At 41.7% G+C, this 17,649-nt stretch overlaps 1 protein-coding gene across 2 annotated transcripts in view; it reads right to left on the bottom strand.

Annotated features, from left to right (window-relative positions):
* Nucleotides 1-17,020, bottom strand: part of LOC137325388 (5'-AMP-activated protein kinase subunit beta-2-like) — a 31,253-nt gene extending 14,233 nt beyond the window's left edge. Inside the window, exons 1-5 of one of the 2 annotated variants that reach the window (XM_067990430.1) lie at nt 16,912-17,020; nt 12,186-12,427; nt 10,029-10,195; nt 7,616-7,709; nt 4,907-5,021 (exon numbers count right to left, since the gene is read on the bottom strand). In XM_067990430.1, the coding sequence (XP_067846531.1) occupies nt 4,907-5,021; nt 7,616-7,709; nt 10,029-10,195; nt 12,186-12,353 (544 nt within the window). In that variant the 5' untranslated portion in view covers nt 12,354-12,427; nt 16,912-17,020. The remainder of the gene's footprint in view (nt 1-4,906; nt 5,022-7,615; nt 7,710-10,028; nt 10,196-12,185; nt 12,428-16,911) is intronic. The other variant, XM_067990431.1, reaches the window with a different exon arrangement.
* Between the last annotated feature and the right edge of the window lie 629 nt (nt 17,021-17,649).

The following is a 17,649-nucleotide window of genomic DNA, read 5'->3' as shown; positions in this document are numbered from 1 at the left end:
TCTTCTGAAAGGCACATCATTTGCATCAGTCTTATCTGTGGCTGGTCTCCCAATTGTTGCTACCATTTTTCAGAATTCAAACAGATTGGTCTACCGTGGGCTGATGTTAATATTCAGGTAGACATTCCCACCATGTACCACTGCTCAGTTTACATGGAGTGTCTCAACACCAAGGGTACTGCACACAAGCCAGCTTTCACTATAGTGTTTAGCAAGCCACATCAACATCAGAATCACACATACTTTGTGCATGCATCCAATTTTTCAATTGTGACTTTCCCTCCCAAATCAAGTAAAGTGCAAAAATCATAAGTTACCTGAAATTTCACACCTATCACCTGGCAGTACTATTGAAAAATGTACAAATAAAATGTTTGGATGGTATGAGCTATAACAGATCGCTCTGGTTTTCCTCTCGTAAAATGACCACACAAATTGAGTAAAAATACTATCTTCATCTCAAAAGCCTATTTTTACTAGCTTATACATACAACAATCAAACAATGCTTTGTGTTATAACAGTTGCTAGGAAAGGAATTAATAAACAGGGTGTAAATTCCATAAAAATATTCCTGCAGTTTATAAATGTCACTAGAAGTCTAAAATTGAGTGTAGGGTGAATGTACTATGTGGTGCAGTACTGAGACATGCAGACCAGGAAGATTTTAGGTTCCATCTGGTCTGCGACAAGGTATTGGGGTAGAATTTCCACTTGATTTGCGTTGGTTTTATCAGCGCAATCCAGCCTGGGCATAATTCGAGTTTCTGCGATCTTTTGCATTGGTTTAAAAATCATTTTGCTGAAGCCGGCCCCACCCAGAAAACTGGCAGCAATGCTCCCCTGATCAAAATAACGAGGATGGCAAGTTTCTACCGATTGCGCCTGTCTGTGACCATTTTGAGTAGGGTCTTTAAATTAAGCTAATTTTCTATGGCGCAAAGGCATTAGTAGGCACGTTTTTATGTATTAAAAGTATTTAATTTACTAAGAAACTGACTAGTGTACACCAATGAAAGTAGTACATGGTTCAGTGTAGTTTTTTTAAAAGTCATTTTCAGTGATTTTAAATCAAGTTACTCAAAAGTTGAGGACTAGACACTTATTAAAAATGCTTATTTTTTGCGATAAACCCCATTTTCAGCTGTATTAATAAAACTGCACCCCCAGGTTACCACTCTTAAATACATCAATGAATATTTTTTATTGTAAAAGATAAAAAAATGATTACACTCCATTAAACTGCTGAATTGCACTGGTTCATAGAAGATTTTATGTTTGTGATTATGCAAATACTTTTAGCGGAAATTCGAACCGTAACCTAACTGGCGCAATGTGCGCCCAATTGCCAATTGTGCCCAAAACAGAAACTCTAGGCCATCGTTCTTAGTCTAACTGCTATAATTTGCCCCAGCATCATTGGGAATGAAACACATTGGCCAGTGTTCTTGCTCCTGATTAGTATCAAGTCTCTGCAGTCTCCAAGATGAAAAAATGACATACTTCTGTTTTGAAAACAGAATGGAAAAGCACTAGCACTGTATTAAGTCCTATTGAGTTCATCGCTTCATAAATCAATCAATTAAATGGGTACGATAGCATAGTGGTTATGTTACTGGACTAATAATCTGGAGTCATGAGTTCAAATCCCGCCACGGCAGCTGGGGATTAAATTCAATTAATTAAATAAATTTTAAAAAACTAGCATCAGTAATGGTCACCATGAAACTACCGGATTGTTGTAAAAACCCATCTGGTTCGCTAATGTCCTTTAGGGAAGGAAACCTGCTGTCCTTACCCTGTCTGGCCTATATGTGACTCCAGACCTACAGCAAAGTGGTTGATTCTTAATCGCCCTCTGTATTGGCCTAGCAGCCACTCAGTTGTACAATTTCGCTACAAAAAGTCATAAGCATAAAACCGGAAAGGCCATCCGGCATCGGACCACTAGGCACCGGACACGCAAAGGCAAACTAAGCCCAGTAGACCCTGCAAAGTCCTCCTCACGAACACCTGGGGACTTGTGCCAAAATTGGGAGAGCTTTACCATAGGCTAGTCAAACAACAGCCTGACATAGCCATACTCACAGAATCACACCTTTCAGCCCAAGTCCCAGACTCTTCCATCACCATCCCAGGATATGTCCTGTTCCACCGGCAGGACAGACCCACCAGAGGTGGCGGTACAGTGATATACAGTCAGGAGGGAGTGACCCTGGGAGTCTTCAACATTCCTTGTGGAGACGAAGTCTCGATTTAACACTGAGGACCAACATGTTGTGTGGCACTACCACCGTGCTAAATGGGATAGATTCAGAACAGATCTAGCAGCTCAAAACTGGGCATCCATGAGGCGCTGTGGGCCATCAGCAGCAGCAGAATTGTATTCCAGCACAATCTGTAACCTCATGGCCCGGCATATTCCTCACTCTACCATTACCAACAAGCCAGGGGATCAACCCTGGTTCAATGAGGAGTGTAAAAGAGCATGCCAGGAGCAGTACCAGGCGTACTTAAAAATGAGGTGCCAACCTGGTAAAGCTACAACACAGGACTACATGCATGCTAAACAGCGGAAGCAACATGCTATCGACAGAGCCAAGCGATTCCACAACCAACGGATCAGATCAAAGCTCTGCAGTCCTGCCACATCCAGTCATGAATGGTGGTGGACAATTAAACAACTAACGGGAGGAGGAGGCTCCATGAACATCCCCCTCCTCAATGATGGCAGAGTCCAGCACGTGAGTGCAAAAGACAAGGCTGAAGTGTTTGCAGCCAGATATCCCCACCGTCACAGAAGCCAGTCTTCAGCCAATTCGATTCACTCCACGTGATATCAAGGAACGGCTGAGTGCACTGGATACAACAAAGACTATGAGCCCCGACAACATCCCAGCTGTAGTGCTGAAGACTTGTGCTCCAGAACTAGCCGCGCCTCTAGCCAAGTTGTTCCAGTACAGTTACAACACTGGCATCTACCCGACAATGTGGAAAATTGCCCAGAGATGTCCTGTCCACAAAAAGCAAGACAAATCCAATCCGGCCAATTACCGCCACATCAGTCTACTCTCAATCATCAGCAAAGTGATGGAAGATGTCATCGACAATCCTATCAAGCGGCACTTACTCACCAATAACCTGCTCACCGACGCTCAGTTTGGGTTCCGTCAGGACCACTTGGCTCCAGACCTCATTACAGCCTTGGTCCAAACATGGACAAAAGAGCTGAATTCCAGAGGTGAGAGTGACTGCCATTGACATCAAGGCAGCATTTGACTGAGTGTGGCATCAAGGAGCCCTAGTAAAAGTGAATCAGGGGGAATACTCTCCAGTGGCTGGAGTCATACCAAGCACAAAGAAAGATGGTAGTAGTTGTTGGAGGCCAATCATCTCAGCCCCAGGATATTGCTGCAGGAGTTCCTCAGGGCAGTGTCCTAGGCCCAACCATCTTCAGCTGCTTCATCAATGACCTTCCCTCCATCATAAGGTCAGAAATGGGGATGTTCGCTGATGATTGCAGTGTTCAGTTCCATTCGCAACCCCTCAGATAATGAAGCTGTGCGTGCCCGCATGCAGCAAGACCCGGTCAACATCCAGGCTTGGGCTGATAAGTGACAAGTAACATTCGCGCCAGACAAGTGCCAGGCAATGACCATCTCCAACAAGAGAGGGTCCAACCACCTCCCCTTGACATTCAACGGCATTACCATCACCGAATCCCCCACCATCAACATCCTGGGGGTCACTATTGAGCAGAAACTTAACTGGACCAGCCACATAAATACTGTGGCTATAAGAGCAGGTCAGAGGCTGGGTATTCTGCGGCGAGTGACTAACCTCCTGATTCCCCAAAGCCTTTCCACCATCCACAAGGCACAAGTCAGGAGTGTGATGGAATACTCTCCACTTGCCTGGATGAGTGCAGCTCCAACAACATTCAAGAAGCTTGACACCATCCAGGACAAAGCAGCCCGCATGATTGGCACCCCGTCCTCCACCCTAAACATTCATTCCCTTCACCACCGGCGCACCGTGGCTACAATGTGTACCATCCACAGGATGCACTGCAGCAACTCGCCAAGGCTTCTGCGACAGCACCTCCCAAACCTGCGACCTCTACCACCTAGATCGACAAGGGCAGCAGGCACATGGGAACAACACCTGCATGTTCCCCTCCAAGTCACACATCATCCCGACTTGGAAATATATCGCCGTTCCTTTGTCGTCGCTGGGTCAAAATCCTGGAACTCCCTTCCTAACAGCACTGTGGGAGAACCTTCACCACACAGACTGCAGTGGTTCAAGAAGGCGGCTCACCACCACCTTCTCAACGGCAATTAGGGATGGGCAATAAATGCTGGCCTTGCCAGCAACGCCCACATCCCATGAACTAATTTTTTAAAAATTATGTTTGTGTAATATTATGGGATTTCACCTGTATGGCCTGTAAGGGTACTTTTTAAACACAATAAAACACATTGTCCTGTGTTCCTGCTCCTGATTAGTATCAAGTAACGGCTACAAACGGCACAAATAGCTATCAGGTGAGTACAGGACTGGGCTATCTCAAAGACCAAATAATCTGTTCACACTCGTTGCTCACGGTCACACAAGAACAATTACCACATAGGTGAGATGCTGCAGGGTGGCCAAAACCAATGAAATAATAGACCAGCATGGTTCAGTATCTTGATGAAGGGAGGGAGCTTTTGGTTGCCTCAAAATGCTTGTCATACATTGTACTCGAAGCTAATGAAATTATATTTTATTAAGTCCACTTTCATCCACCTGCCCCCATATATATTTATTTTCCTCTAGATTATTTTTTCTTTAATAAGTTGACTTTAATCAATTGTGATTTTCATTTTGAACAGATTGTACCATCTACAGCTGTACACTCCTCACCAGAGGTATCTGAACACTCCAGCGAGTCCAGTTTAAGGGCATCAAACACCTCAAAGTCAGATTTCTTCACTTCAATGATGTTGTTGATTGTCCCAAGCTGACTGGTCGTCACTGGCTAAGAGAAAAAAACAGAGAAAGAGAGTACTGCATTTCTTTATAGTCAAAATACATTTGTATGCTCTCAGTTCTCTTCATATTGTATAAATCTTTTACCTTTTACTAACGATTTTCATGGAAGATCATTTTATGTCAGATTCCTCTTCCCCTTATTTCCCAACAACTTACATTTATATATTGCTCCTTAAATAAAAGATAAGATTTATTGCACAGGTCATTTGGCCCATCATGCCTGTGCTAGCTCTTCAACTGTGATTTCCCCATATGCTTTTACATTCTCTATTTTGAAATATTTATCCAATTCTCTTTTAAATGCTTTCTCTGCTTCAATTGCTACTTGTGATAAAGTATTCTGTGTTCTAATAACTATGTGAAAGAATGTCTTCTAACTCCCCATTCATTCTTCTAATAATAATCCTGAGGTATGCTCCTTTTGCAAATTCATCAACCAACAGAAACAATCTTGCACTGTTTGCCATCTCAAAATCTTTATTAGAACCCCCTTAATCTTTTCTGTTCCAATGAAGAAAAAAACTCCCAATTTTTAAAACCTTTCTGCCTAATTATAATCTCTCATTCCTGGTATAATTTTATCATCCAAGTGAATCTTCACTGTACCTTTTCCATGACTGTAATACCCTTCCTATAATGGAGTGCCCAAAACTGCATGCAATACTCCAATTGTGGCCTATCCGATGTCTTGTACAAATTCAACGTGACTTCATTGCTTTTATATGCAATGGTCTTAAGTATAAAACTCAGAATCCCATTGTCTTTTTTATTAAACACTTTCTGCCTATGCTCTTATCTTTAAAGATCTATACACCTGCACCCATAGATCTCTGATCTTTCACTCTGTTAAGGAGTTTTATCAATTGGGGCATATTTCCCAAAAAGTACGGCCTAACATTTCTCTGCGCTGAACTGGGTCTACATGTATCTGCCCTCTCTACCAACCTGCCTATGTCCTCTTGTAATAGCTTGCACTCTTCATCACAGTTGCCATGCCCCCTAGTTTGGTATTATCAGCAAACCTAGATGATATTCCTCTTGTGCCTATATCCAAATCATTTATATGAATGGAAAACATCTCAAACACGAAGAGAAGGAGTGATGGGCATGTGGGATGAGCTGAAGTGGAGGCAGGAGGATGCATAGCATCAAAGAAATAAATCTTCAGGGTGTAAAAGATGTGGATGAGGGCTTTTCTAACCTTTTTTCATAACTCATTCATCTGGCAATAGGTATCAACCCCGCGGCTCTTCTCTATACCACTGCCACAGCTTGAATATCTCCAGTGTGCCTCGGTGACCAGAAATGAAAATAGTATTCAGGTACAGCCACGACGTGGGAAAGATGGTGGAAAGTGAAGTGTTCAAGCAAGAAAAAGGTGCTGGAGGAGTACAGCACTAGGTCAAGTTGAGACCTGGAAACGGATGCACATTTTTGACAAGAATGCCCATAAATGTAATGAACTATATCAGTTCTGGGCAAGGTCAACTGGAAGCTGAAGTGAAACTTCTCAACTCAAAGTAAATCAGACAATGTTCAGCTTTCCTGCCTGATAATATCTCCTGCAGGCATAACACAAAACAATGGTGACAACAGCTATGGAAACAATGATTCAGAGCCTTGATCATGCCTCCCTCCCAACCAATGAGGGGTGAAAATCCTGCAAGTAAAAGACTACAAGAATCTTGCAGGTTATACCAAGACAGTGTGCAGAGAGTTCATCTAAAAATGCCCAGTAAGAGAAGGAAACTTTTAAACACACACCAAGTTTCTATCCAAGGCTTTGTGAATTTTAGGTGGCATAACTTAAACTATCTACTGTGGAAGTTACCACTCTCAATGATCCAGTATTGGTTTTACTTAGCAATACTGGATTAAGGGGAAGCATTAGGATTGGGCTGGTGTCAACATGAAACAAGAAAGGCAAAAGATAATTATGAGGCCGCTTCTTCATCAAATTAACTGTCCTTGGCTGTAGATAATGGCTCCTGACATTGTATATTTTGCAAGTTTAGAAGACTTCAAGCTTCAAGAAGTCTCATTTGAGCAAAATCTAGCCTAGTATATGCTATTTTAAAAATACTATAAAGAGATTTCTCTTGACTTTTGATATTTGCCCAACTTAATTATATTTAAGAGTAAATATTCCTCAGAGTTTCTCCTGATGGCTTTTCAAGTTTTATCCAGTGGTTAGCTGAGCCATTCAAACCAAAATGTACCATGTCCGATCCTGGGTCGAAGTTGAGTTAGGTGATCTCAACTGGCAGTACTAAGATTGCTTCTACTGGCCTCAGCGCCCCTCAGCAGGGAAGGAAAAAATCCACTAGGGTTCCTACTCCTGATGCTATACAGCGATCCCTGCTGAAAGTGCACGCATGTGGATGTCATGATCAAATAACCAGCTGACATTCATCACGACTCAGAGAATTGACAAGAAAAAAAATACCCAATCTACAATATGCATGTAATATGAATGCCTTTCACTAATTGGCTTTCTTTCGCCCTACCTATAGTATTGTAGGTTACAAATACAAGATTTATAAAGCTCCACGCTTAATAAAAAGTTAAATGAGTACTTACCTCTGAAGGATCATGAGCCCACTGCCCATCTACAAAGAACTTGTATTGGTGTTCTCCTTCTGGTAGATCAAGGATAGCAACAAAGTCATTATGGCTGTAAAAAGATAGAAATGCTAAGTTATACCATCTAAGAGTTGATTATCCAAACACAATTATCTTAAAATTTTCTTTCTGATCTTTTTGTCTTCTCAATTTTCTCCCTTCCCCTCCTGATGGCATTGACTCCTTTACAGAGGTGCAATTCTGAGCTGAAAATACACCACTCAGTTTCTCACCATTGGCCATTGTGGCACAGGGTTGCCATTTTCCATCACGATTTACCTCCAGATTACAGCTTGGTGGAGAAGGCAGCCTCATATCCAGAGTCCCTTATGCGAGGTTGTGGATTAAGCAGTTGTTAACAAGAAATCCTAGTGCACAGTGTTACAATTTGGGTTTCTTCCCAATACTTTTTATTCATGGTTAATGGAAAAAGCAAGGTTCCATAGGCAAGCACACAGTTCCTAATGACTGAAACTTGATCTTGTGCTGGAAGTATATGAGATAGTGCCACCTGATAAACAATGCACATATACCATTGGAGTATGCACCAGAAATAGTACAACCTGCCCAACGTCGCCACCAGATCGTTCCAAATCAATGGGAAACAGCAAGCGGACAGACCATATAGTTCCGGCGAAATACTACAAGACACTTATTGTAATGAGTAAAATTATAGGGAAGCAAAAATTAGTAAGTCAGCATATTAAAAATAATAGCCCTCAATTCTGATATACTTTAAAATGGTTTGCTCAGTTTAATGTAACAAGAGTTTCAGATTCCTTAAAGTCCTTTTTCTCAGTATTATTTCGCCTAGGTGATATTACTATACATGGGTTTTTAGATACCATGGAATTCTGGCTCATCACAGTGACATGGAGCTAAGTGGCTAAATCATGTGAACTAATGCAATTGCCAGCCACTGTTATACTTATTCCCAGCCTGTGCTGCCTCTGGAGACAGACTGTCAATCAAATCAGGATTCAAAGACATTAGAGCTGCTACTGATATATTGGATTTAAAGCAGATCATTACACCTCCTGGACAAAGCAAAGGTGCATCAGTAGGCAAGAGCCTTGCTAGTGGAACACACCTTGGTGGGGCAAGTATTGCAGACAAGTTTGATTCTTCTTGAAGTAGGAAACTCACATGCATTATCTAAGGAAACAATCCAGTTTTGTCCTAACAGGAGATTTCCTACAAGCAATCGATAGAACAAGACATGTCATCCTCCTTTCAACTGGACGTCTACACTCTAGACAAACTTTCCTACCTCTCTCTACATGCAGACATATTACTAGAAGCCCAGTTTTAAATTTGTTGCACTAGTTGGTCTATTTAGAAATTCATATAAAAAGAGAAAATTTCTCATCAATTGAAACTGAGCAGGTCTTAGGATGTCACATACAAGAGTGAACTTTGAGATCTTGAACTTCAAAGTGGCTAGTGTATCACAAGCTGTCCTGTATAGGTCCTTCTACCACGATGAAGGCAGGTACCTGTCAAAAAGCTGAGGAGGAAACTCTAAGGCTTGGGACAATAGGCTGGAAGGAGTCATCTGCAGCTCAGATATGTGAACATGCACTCATATATCCAAGGTTCAGTGCCTACCTTGACTGGGTTGCTGCTGAAACTCCATGCCTTCAACCTTCATTTAAGTAGGTATAAAATATGTCCATTTATTTCAAAAGGATGTTTGCAATGTATTCATACATTTTATGGGGCGGGGGGGGGGGGGGTTATGTTGCTCATCATGTTATTGGGGAGGATATCTGGCACCTGCTGCCTACCTAGCAAGGACTCAAACCTATGCACATCAGTTGTCTAATGACCACCCAGTGATCCACAGTATTAATAATGCACTGTTGATTACTGACCAGCCAGTATGGCTCATGGATGAGAGAGATCCAACACAACTATGATTCTTCCCACTCAGTTCCAGATAACCCTACCCTAATAAGTGGGGTGATCCTAGCTGGACAAGCAGAAAAATTACCAGTGCTCTGCACTAGTAAGCTGTGAGGTGTTATGGTTTAGCAACATCTCTATGCAGACTTGGGGCACCTTAGGTTTTGGCTATAGGCAACTTTCACCCAGGATTTCTAGACATAGATAACTGGGGTGTATCCCTACAGGGTGAGAAATGTACTCTGCCAATGGAAACTCAATTTATGTGGGTTTCTCAATAGTTTTGTTTGGAGACTCAAACATGGTGATGGATTTCCAAATAAGCCAGGTATCCAGCTAACCAAAATTAAAACAAAACCAAACAGAACTTTGATATGGAAACCTTCCCTCCTGTACAAGAATCTGAGTATGGATTTGTACTACTAGATGGATTCTCAGCTAGTTGTAAAAACAGCATATATTTTACCTTTTAATAAGTGGGATCTTGGTATGCCAGTTGTTGAAGGATCCAGATATGAACACTTCTTTTCCTCCACCTATCCAACGGATGACTGTAGGACGAGCTTGCTTAGGCAATTTTACAGGCTCATCCACATCAGGATGCCAGGTCACAAATTCCTTATCGGTGAGAGGCTAAAATATCGAAACATAAGTGAGAAGGTAACACTGGGGAAAAGTTACATGTGTGAAGTAAACAGCATTTAGAATAACAATTTCTATACAGTTTCACGGTAGCAGTAGAGCTTTGGATTTTCTTTTTAGAGAGTTAGGTTAGAATGCCAGCCAACAGTGTTAATTTAGACGGCTGCCCTTTTGCCCAACCGTGTTTCTGACATTAGCTCTGCATTGGAGCTACCCATTGTACTCACATCTTGTTGCTCTTGCCCTGTGTCCTTCAATATTTTTCTTCTTCAAATGTTTATCTAATTTCTAAATATGGTGCATGTTGGGTTCCAGCCAGGCAGAACCCAGTTTACACTGCTTGGTTCCTAACTTCAACTGTCCTTTTTAGGAAAGAACTTGGTGCATACCTGGATGCATGCACAAACAGGGTTGTCTTGTAAAAATTAGAAATTTTAATATTAGAAGAGTGGGGATGGGAGAAATCGTACTCTGTTTAAAAAAACATGTAAATTAAGGTTAGGTAGGTTTACAAACTGTCAAGGGGGTCTACGGGACCTCCTGAGAAATCTGCAAACCAAGTTTGACACCATGTTGAATTTAAACTCCATGTGGTGTTAAACCAAAATGGTGTGAGACTATCCTCTCAAGGGCTCCCACTCCTGAGGGGGCCCAGACGCAGGAACAGCTTTGCACCAATGCTAAGCTGGCAGTATAAATATATCCTTAAATGTCATGATTGTCTCATTTTCAAGTCACATGGTACATCTTGCCCATCTGAGAAACATCCATTTACTCATACTCTTTGATTTATATCGTTCAGCCTTCCCTCTATCTATGCTACCACTTTACAAATAGGACTTTTACTTGTCAGTTAGCGTACAATAGACTATGGTTTTCCTAATCTGTTTCGTTCTGCAAGTTTCTTTGGTTATTTACATATAAGTAGTTCAGTTTAAAAAATATATTATATACCATTTCCACTGTTACTCAAGATATATGAATTGAACTATTAAGTTTAAAAATATCTTAAGTTAGTAATTCACACTGTTTTTCAATTCCATGGACATTTATAGTACCTTGCCCAAGCAGCCATTCTTCATTTCTGAACCTAGAATGATTGAACATGGGCACCACCCAGCTTAGATGATCTCATCCTCACCAGGCACCCACGGACATGCACTTCCCGCAGGGTCAATGAGTTGTAATTGCGTGCAAAGGCCCTAGTTGATTTTGTAATCACCTAGCATAGGACACTAATGACAATTGTAGAAACCCCAATACCACCCTGGCTGAGATTAATTAACTGATCATAGGCCAGGGATTTAACCTGGTACTTTCCTGGTCCATAAGGCTCAGTGTAACCCCACATCAAAAAATATTTAAAACTACTTTACCACGTACAATGATTAAGAATCCTTATTCAATATAGAAAGAAGAAAAAACCTGCATTTATATAGTGCCATTCACGACCTCAAGATGTCCCAAATGCTTCACAGCCAATTAAATACTTTTAAAGTATAGCCACTGTTGTAATGTAGGGAAACGCAGCAGCCAATTTGTACACAGAAAGGTGTTAGATGAAGGATAAATATTAGCGAGGATAGCCTGCACTTTGAAAAGCGCCATGGGATCTTTTATGTCCAAGTGAGGGGGCAGACAAGGCCTTAGTTTACCACCTCATCCAAAAGATGGCACCACTGACACTGCAGCACTTCCTCGGTACTGCACTGAAGTGTCAGCCTAGCTTATGTGCTCAAGTATCTGGAGTGAGGCTTGACAGAGGCGAGAGTGCTACCACTGAGCCAAGGTGGACAGCTTGGTGTCTAAGGGTAACTGAACCACACCTTGAACTTTGGTGGTAAAAAGCAGAGTTACTTTAGAAACCACCACTTTCAGCAAGACAGCTTACAAACAATTTTTCTTGTTTGTAGGAAAGGAACTCATATATCCTTTATATATGTACTAGGCTAAAAACAATGAGCGCAGCTCCATACTGTACCTTTGAGTCTTGTGTGTGAAAGATGTTGGGGTCGTCTGTGCTGTCCACCATGATTTTAGGACGTTCGTTCTCCTTTGATGACTGAGAACTTCCCATGCCGTCAGCACGGTGGGACTTGTGCCCTCCATGGCGATCTGCTCCCATGCGGTCACTGCTGGTGTTCCCCATCGACCTGACAGTATTGGTGCTATTACTACTGTCGAAAATTCAATAACAGTACAGCTCCACAAGCACTTTCCTGTCTGGATATCAGAATTTAAAAAGTTCTTATATTTAATGTAAATAAAACCATAATCTTACTATAGAATGGTGAAGAACACCAAATACCTGATCTATGGAAACAGACAGCCATATCTAGTGAATGAGATCTTCTTTATTATGATCCAGATTTTTCCACCTAATTTGTCATGGGATTTTATCTGTTCTTTTACCTCTCCTAGGAGATTACATGTCTGATGGTGGGCAGTGGGTGTCTAATCATGATGCTTCACGCATCACAACTGTGTGGAACAGATTTAATGTACCAGTTGCTTTTTCTCCAGTCCGTCATTTTTTCACGTTTGTATAAGAAAGGAACCTATGTGGCTATATTTTGGCCATTGCAAACGGCGCCTGACATTAGCAAGTGGGATAAACTGATCATGCAAGTTTAAATATTTGAAGCTGATAAAAAGGATTACCAAAATTTGTACAGCTCAATCCCACCAAGTTGTACATTTGTATAATAAGCCAGTCAGAGAAGCCTCAAAGCGCTCTCACATTTTTTTCCTACTCTGGCTATGTTTGTATATTGCAAAAATTGTTTCTAATGTTTCAAAAAAATATTTAATCAAATTCAATACTGTAGAAAATGCAGTAATACAGACTTTACCAATTCAGTTTTTACTTTAAGACATTAGCTAATGGATTAATGGCCATGGAACTGCCTCCATAGGAACATAGCAACTCTATGCACCCTCCAAGGCCAATACATTCTTCCTGAGGTGTGGTGCTCAGAACTGAATGAAGTACTCCAGATGGGGTCACACCAGAGTTCTGAACACCTGTAACATAACTTCCATCCCTTTGTTTTCCAACCCTCTTGAGACAAAGGCCAACATTCCATTAGCCTTTTAAATTATTTTTTGTATCTCTCCACTAGTTTTTAGTGATTTCTCTATTTGGACCCCTAAATCTCTCTGCTCATCATTTAGAAAATATTCTGATCTCTCTCCCTTAGGTCCAAAGTGGATGACCTCACACTTTCCCACATTGAACTCCATCTGCCACAGTTTTGTCCACTCACTTAATCTACAATGTCTCTTTTCAACTTTCTGCTCCCATCTATACTATTTACTGTACCATGTTAATTTTCAACCAGCAAATAAATTAGATTCTCTCACTGCAGAAATTGATCCAGTAGTCTTAACAAGACCGTCCAGCAAGCTGGTACATACTTTTTTTTGCATTATCCTACTCTCCTGGGTATCTCAATGTTAATCTGAATAGATATCTTGCATGCTATTTACCTATCACCTGATCAGTGAACAAAACAGGCCTTGCTTCCGCATGTTAACTATGCCAGTTAAAGTGCTATGGTGCTATGTGACTCTGCACAACATACTGTAATTGGAGATAGTGGCATCAGGAGAAAGGTAAAAGTCAATCTGTCTTAGCCAGAGAAATGGAGTGTAGGAAAGAGAGTAAATGACCTTGGATTATTTTCAAATTTTGCTATTTTATACAAATACATAAAAGAAAATGATATGCATACAATGTGAAACAATGGCAGAATCACTGACTCCCCAGTGGGAAATCTTGACTGAGCTTTGATTCAACACAGTTCTCCCATTTGTTCTTGTTCTCCAGCACGATAGCATGGAATTGCTGTTAAGCAGGATTACCCCAGCAACCAGAGTAAATATTAAAACTGTGGACAATGTCCCAACACTCAGTGGTGTAGGCACATTACTGGAGAGTGGTCCTTGTACAGGGCATTCCTTGAAATTTTGCCAAAACAGTGCAACACTGCCTTAAAGGAACTTATAAGGTCCAGTAAAGGAGTGAATAACCTAGTTTAATGTGAAGATTAATGCTAGAATTACCTAAAGATGCCAAATTGAGGTAAACATCAAAAACCTAGGACCTCAGGGTTAAGAAGGACTAACAAAAAACAAAACACTATTGGCAGGGGATTAGAAAGGGTCATTGCAAAGGGAAAGATGCATCAAGCTAGCAAACAATACAGTTTTTCAGAGGCCAGGAGTCAGTGGCCAAAAGCAAAGATTACTCTGAATGGGACAAAACACAAAACCCTCACGTCTTTTCCCTACGACCCCCAACCCAGACAGTCAATATTTCTTAGAGATCAGGGCTTTCCAGTCCTAACCCTTACACAATATTGTATAAAAGGGAAATAAGCACAAGAGAAATTTAACCGAAGCTAACCGATGCACACACAGTCATTGAAACCAAGCTATTTTGCAGAACACTATGGCGCAGTCAATTAGGAAGGTAGCAACATCTGACAATACACGTTGAGGAAACAAACATTGTACTTCAATAAGACAATTAGCAAAACCATCTCTACAGTCCAGAGGCATCTGGCATTGGAAGTCCAACACATAATCATAATCGCCCATTAACTCTGTCTAATATAGTTTAGACCAGTGGGTAAGTCCATAAAAGTCACCAGCTTCCAGACAACATCCCTAATGCAAGTCTGGCATGTGCATTGTTGGGGTGGGGGGTGGTGGTTGTTGAATCACCACAACACAGCAGAGCCAGATCTGGCAGTATAATTTGGGATTACTGCAAAATGAATGAAAAAGAAATAGGGTTTACCAACAATTAACAACTTGCATTTATATAGCATCTTGAATGTAGAAAAACATCCCAAGACGCTTCACAAAGGCGTAATCAGATCAAAATGGATGCTGAGACAAAGGAGGTATTAGGAGAGGTTATCAAAAGTTTGGTCAGAGGTGAGTTTTAAGAAGGGCCTTAGATGATGAGAGGGAGGTAGACGGGTTTAGGAAGGGAATTCCAGAGCATGTGACCTAGACAGCTGAAAGCGCGACTGTCAAAGATAGGGTGAAGGCTATAGGACGATTCACAAAAGGCCATAGTTGAGGATTGGATAGTTCTGGGAGGGTTGTAGGAGGAGGTTACAGAAATAGACAGTGGCAAGGCCATGTAGGGATTTAAGCAGGAGGATGTGAATTTTAAATGAGGCATTGGGGAAACAGGAACCAATGTAGGTCAGTAAGGACAGGGGTGATGAATTTAGGAAGAACTGACGTTCACGGAGGGTGGAGAATGGGAGACCAGCCAGGAGAACACTGGAATAGTTATATCTGGAGGTGACGACGGCACGGATGAGGGCTTCCATGGTAGATGGTCTGAGGCAGGGATGAAGGCAGGTGATGTTATGGAGGTGGAAGTAGGTGGTCTTTCTGATGGTCGAAAGCTCAGCTTGGGACAGAATAGGGCACCGAGATTGCAAACAATCTGGTTCAGCCTGAGACAATGGCCGGGGAGGGAGATGGAATCTGTGGTGAGAGTGCAGAGTTTGTAGCAGGGGCTGAAGACGATGGCTTCAGTCTTCCCAATGTCTAACTGGAGGAAATTGCAGCTCATCCAAGACTGGATACCAACAATCTGCATATATAATCGGTAGTAAACACACATTCTTGTTGATTCTAAGGAAGCACTTAATAAAGCATTTTGTTGGAGTGATAACATTGTTTCAGTTACCTCTGGGGTTTGTGCAATTTTATTACATGCATTTAAATCAGACATATTTAATAGATCTACTCAGATCACTGAAATACCACCAATGACCACTGAACCATAGAAACCAGATTTGGAATAAGTATTATCAAATTATCCAACTGCAAATATCAAATAAGGTTAGTTTATGTGCACTGCTTCCACAAAGATCAGCACAGATGAGTGCATTCTGCCCACCTAGCTCATCCGTTTATAGAAAACAATCCCCATTTACATCACAGAATCTAACTGCCTCTTGATTAACTCCAATTTTTGCTCCACTTCCTTCCTCAGAACAGTACTCCGGGTATTGATCACTCTTTGAGTGAATGTAAGTGCTTCTTGAAATTTTTTTCACCCTGGTGTTTGCTCAGTTTGCAATTACTATAATAAAGTGCCCTTTTTAAAATAAAACAAAAGCACATAGGGCTTAACAGGAATTGTTTTTGTAAAGTTATTTGGATATTCATATCGCTACACCCATACTCATTTACATAAAACGGGTGGGGGAGGGAAGAAGGTTTCAGTTGCTCCCTAATCAAGTTAACATTTGCAGGTCGGACAACACAAACTACTGGAAAAGTTCATATCGTTGCAATTCCGTAGCTGCAATATACCAAATGCGTGAATAACCTACAGTTATAAAACATGCACATTTATTTGCAATTAAACGGAAAGTGGGCTTCAGCAGCAGATGCAATTGCCCAGTTCACGGTCCGGCTTCCCATGCAAGTACAGTACAATAAAAGGTCACCGGCTCTGTACTTCTAACTATTAAAAATGTTACATAACGTTAACAACCGTATATGAACAGGAGAAGCGAGGCCTCCCTAAAACCACGACTAAATTTAGGTCCAGCAAACCTCCCCCTACCCGACCCTTCTTTCTTTTTTGAAGATTAAAATTGAAATGACACATAATACAGTGGTTGTCCGCTGAGTATCTGATTATATTTTGCCGGTGTAGGGGCTGTTACCTGGAGTCCTGCGGCGAACTTGTTGCTTGTCACACACCAGGTCTCCCTCTGTCTCTGTCTATCCCACTCTCTCCCCCCCAACTAAACGTAACCGTTACGGCTCGCGCTCCGTCCATTGCGCCTGGTGCTGCGCGTGCCCGGGACCACACGCTCCGCGCGCTGCCTGCCTGGCGGCGGCGTTTGCTTGCGTGCGTGCGCTATCGCGCGCAGAATCACACTCTCCCTCTGCTCGTGCTCCAGATTGTGATTCAACGCGCGTGCAAAAATAATTGTAAACAATTTTACAACACCAAGTTATAGTCCAGCAATTTTATTTTAAATTCACAAGCTTTCGGAGGCTACCTCCTTCCTCAGGTGAACGATGTGAAAAAATCGTTTTCACATCGTTCACCTGAGGAAGGAGGTAGCCTCCGAAAGCTTGTGAATTTAAAATAAAATTGCTGGACTATAACTTGGTGTTGTAAAATTGTTTACAATTGTCAACCCCAGTCCATCACCGGCATCTCCACATCGTGCAAAAATAGCCCGAGGGCAGCCAAGCGTCACCGCTCCTGCAAGAGCTACTTCTCATCCGAACTCATTCCTCCTATCCCCAAGGCTGGTCAAATCTGGTTCATGTGTAGGGAGCTGGTGTTGTATTTGCCCTCTTTTGTTCATGCCATTGGAAACAGTTTTGGAGCGGGGAGTCGTATGGATCTAATCCATTGAAATAGAGCTTTCGTTTTTGTTGAAACAGCA

This window comes from Heptranchias perlo, chromosome 9 (genome assembly GCF_035084215.1).
Source record: "Heptranchias perlo isolate sHepPer1 chromosome 9, sHepPer1.hap1, whole genome shotgun sequence".
Lineage (NCBI taxonomy): Eukaryota > Metazoa > Chordata > Chondrichthyes > Hexanchiformes > Hexanchidae > Heptranchias > Heptranchias perlo.
The sequence above is the reverse complement of the archived record's forward strand: the minus strand, read 5'-3'. Positions and strand labels throughout refer to the sequence as shown.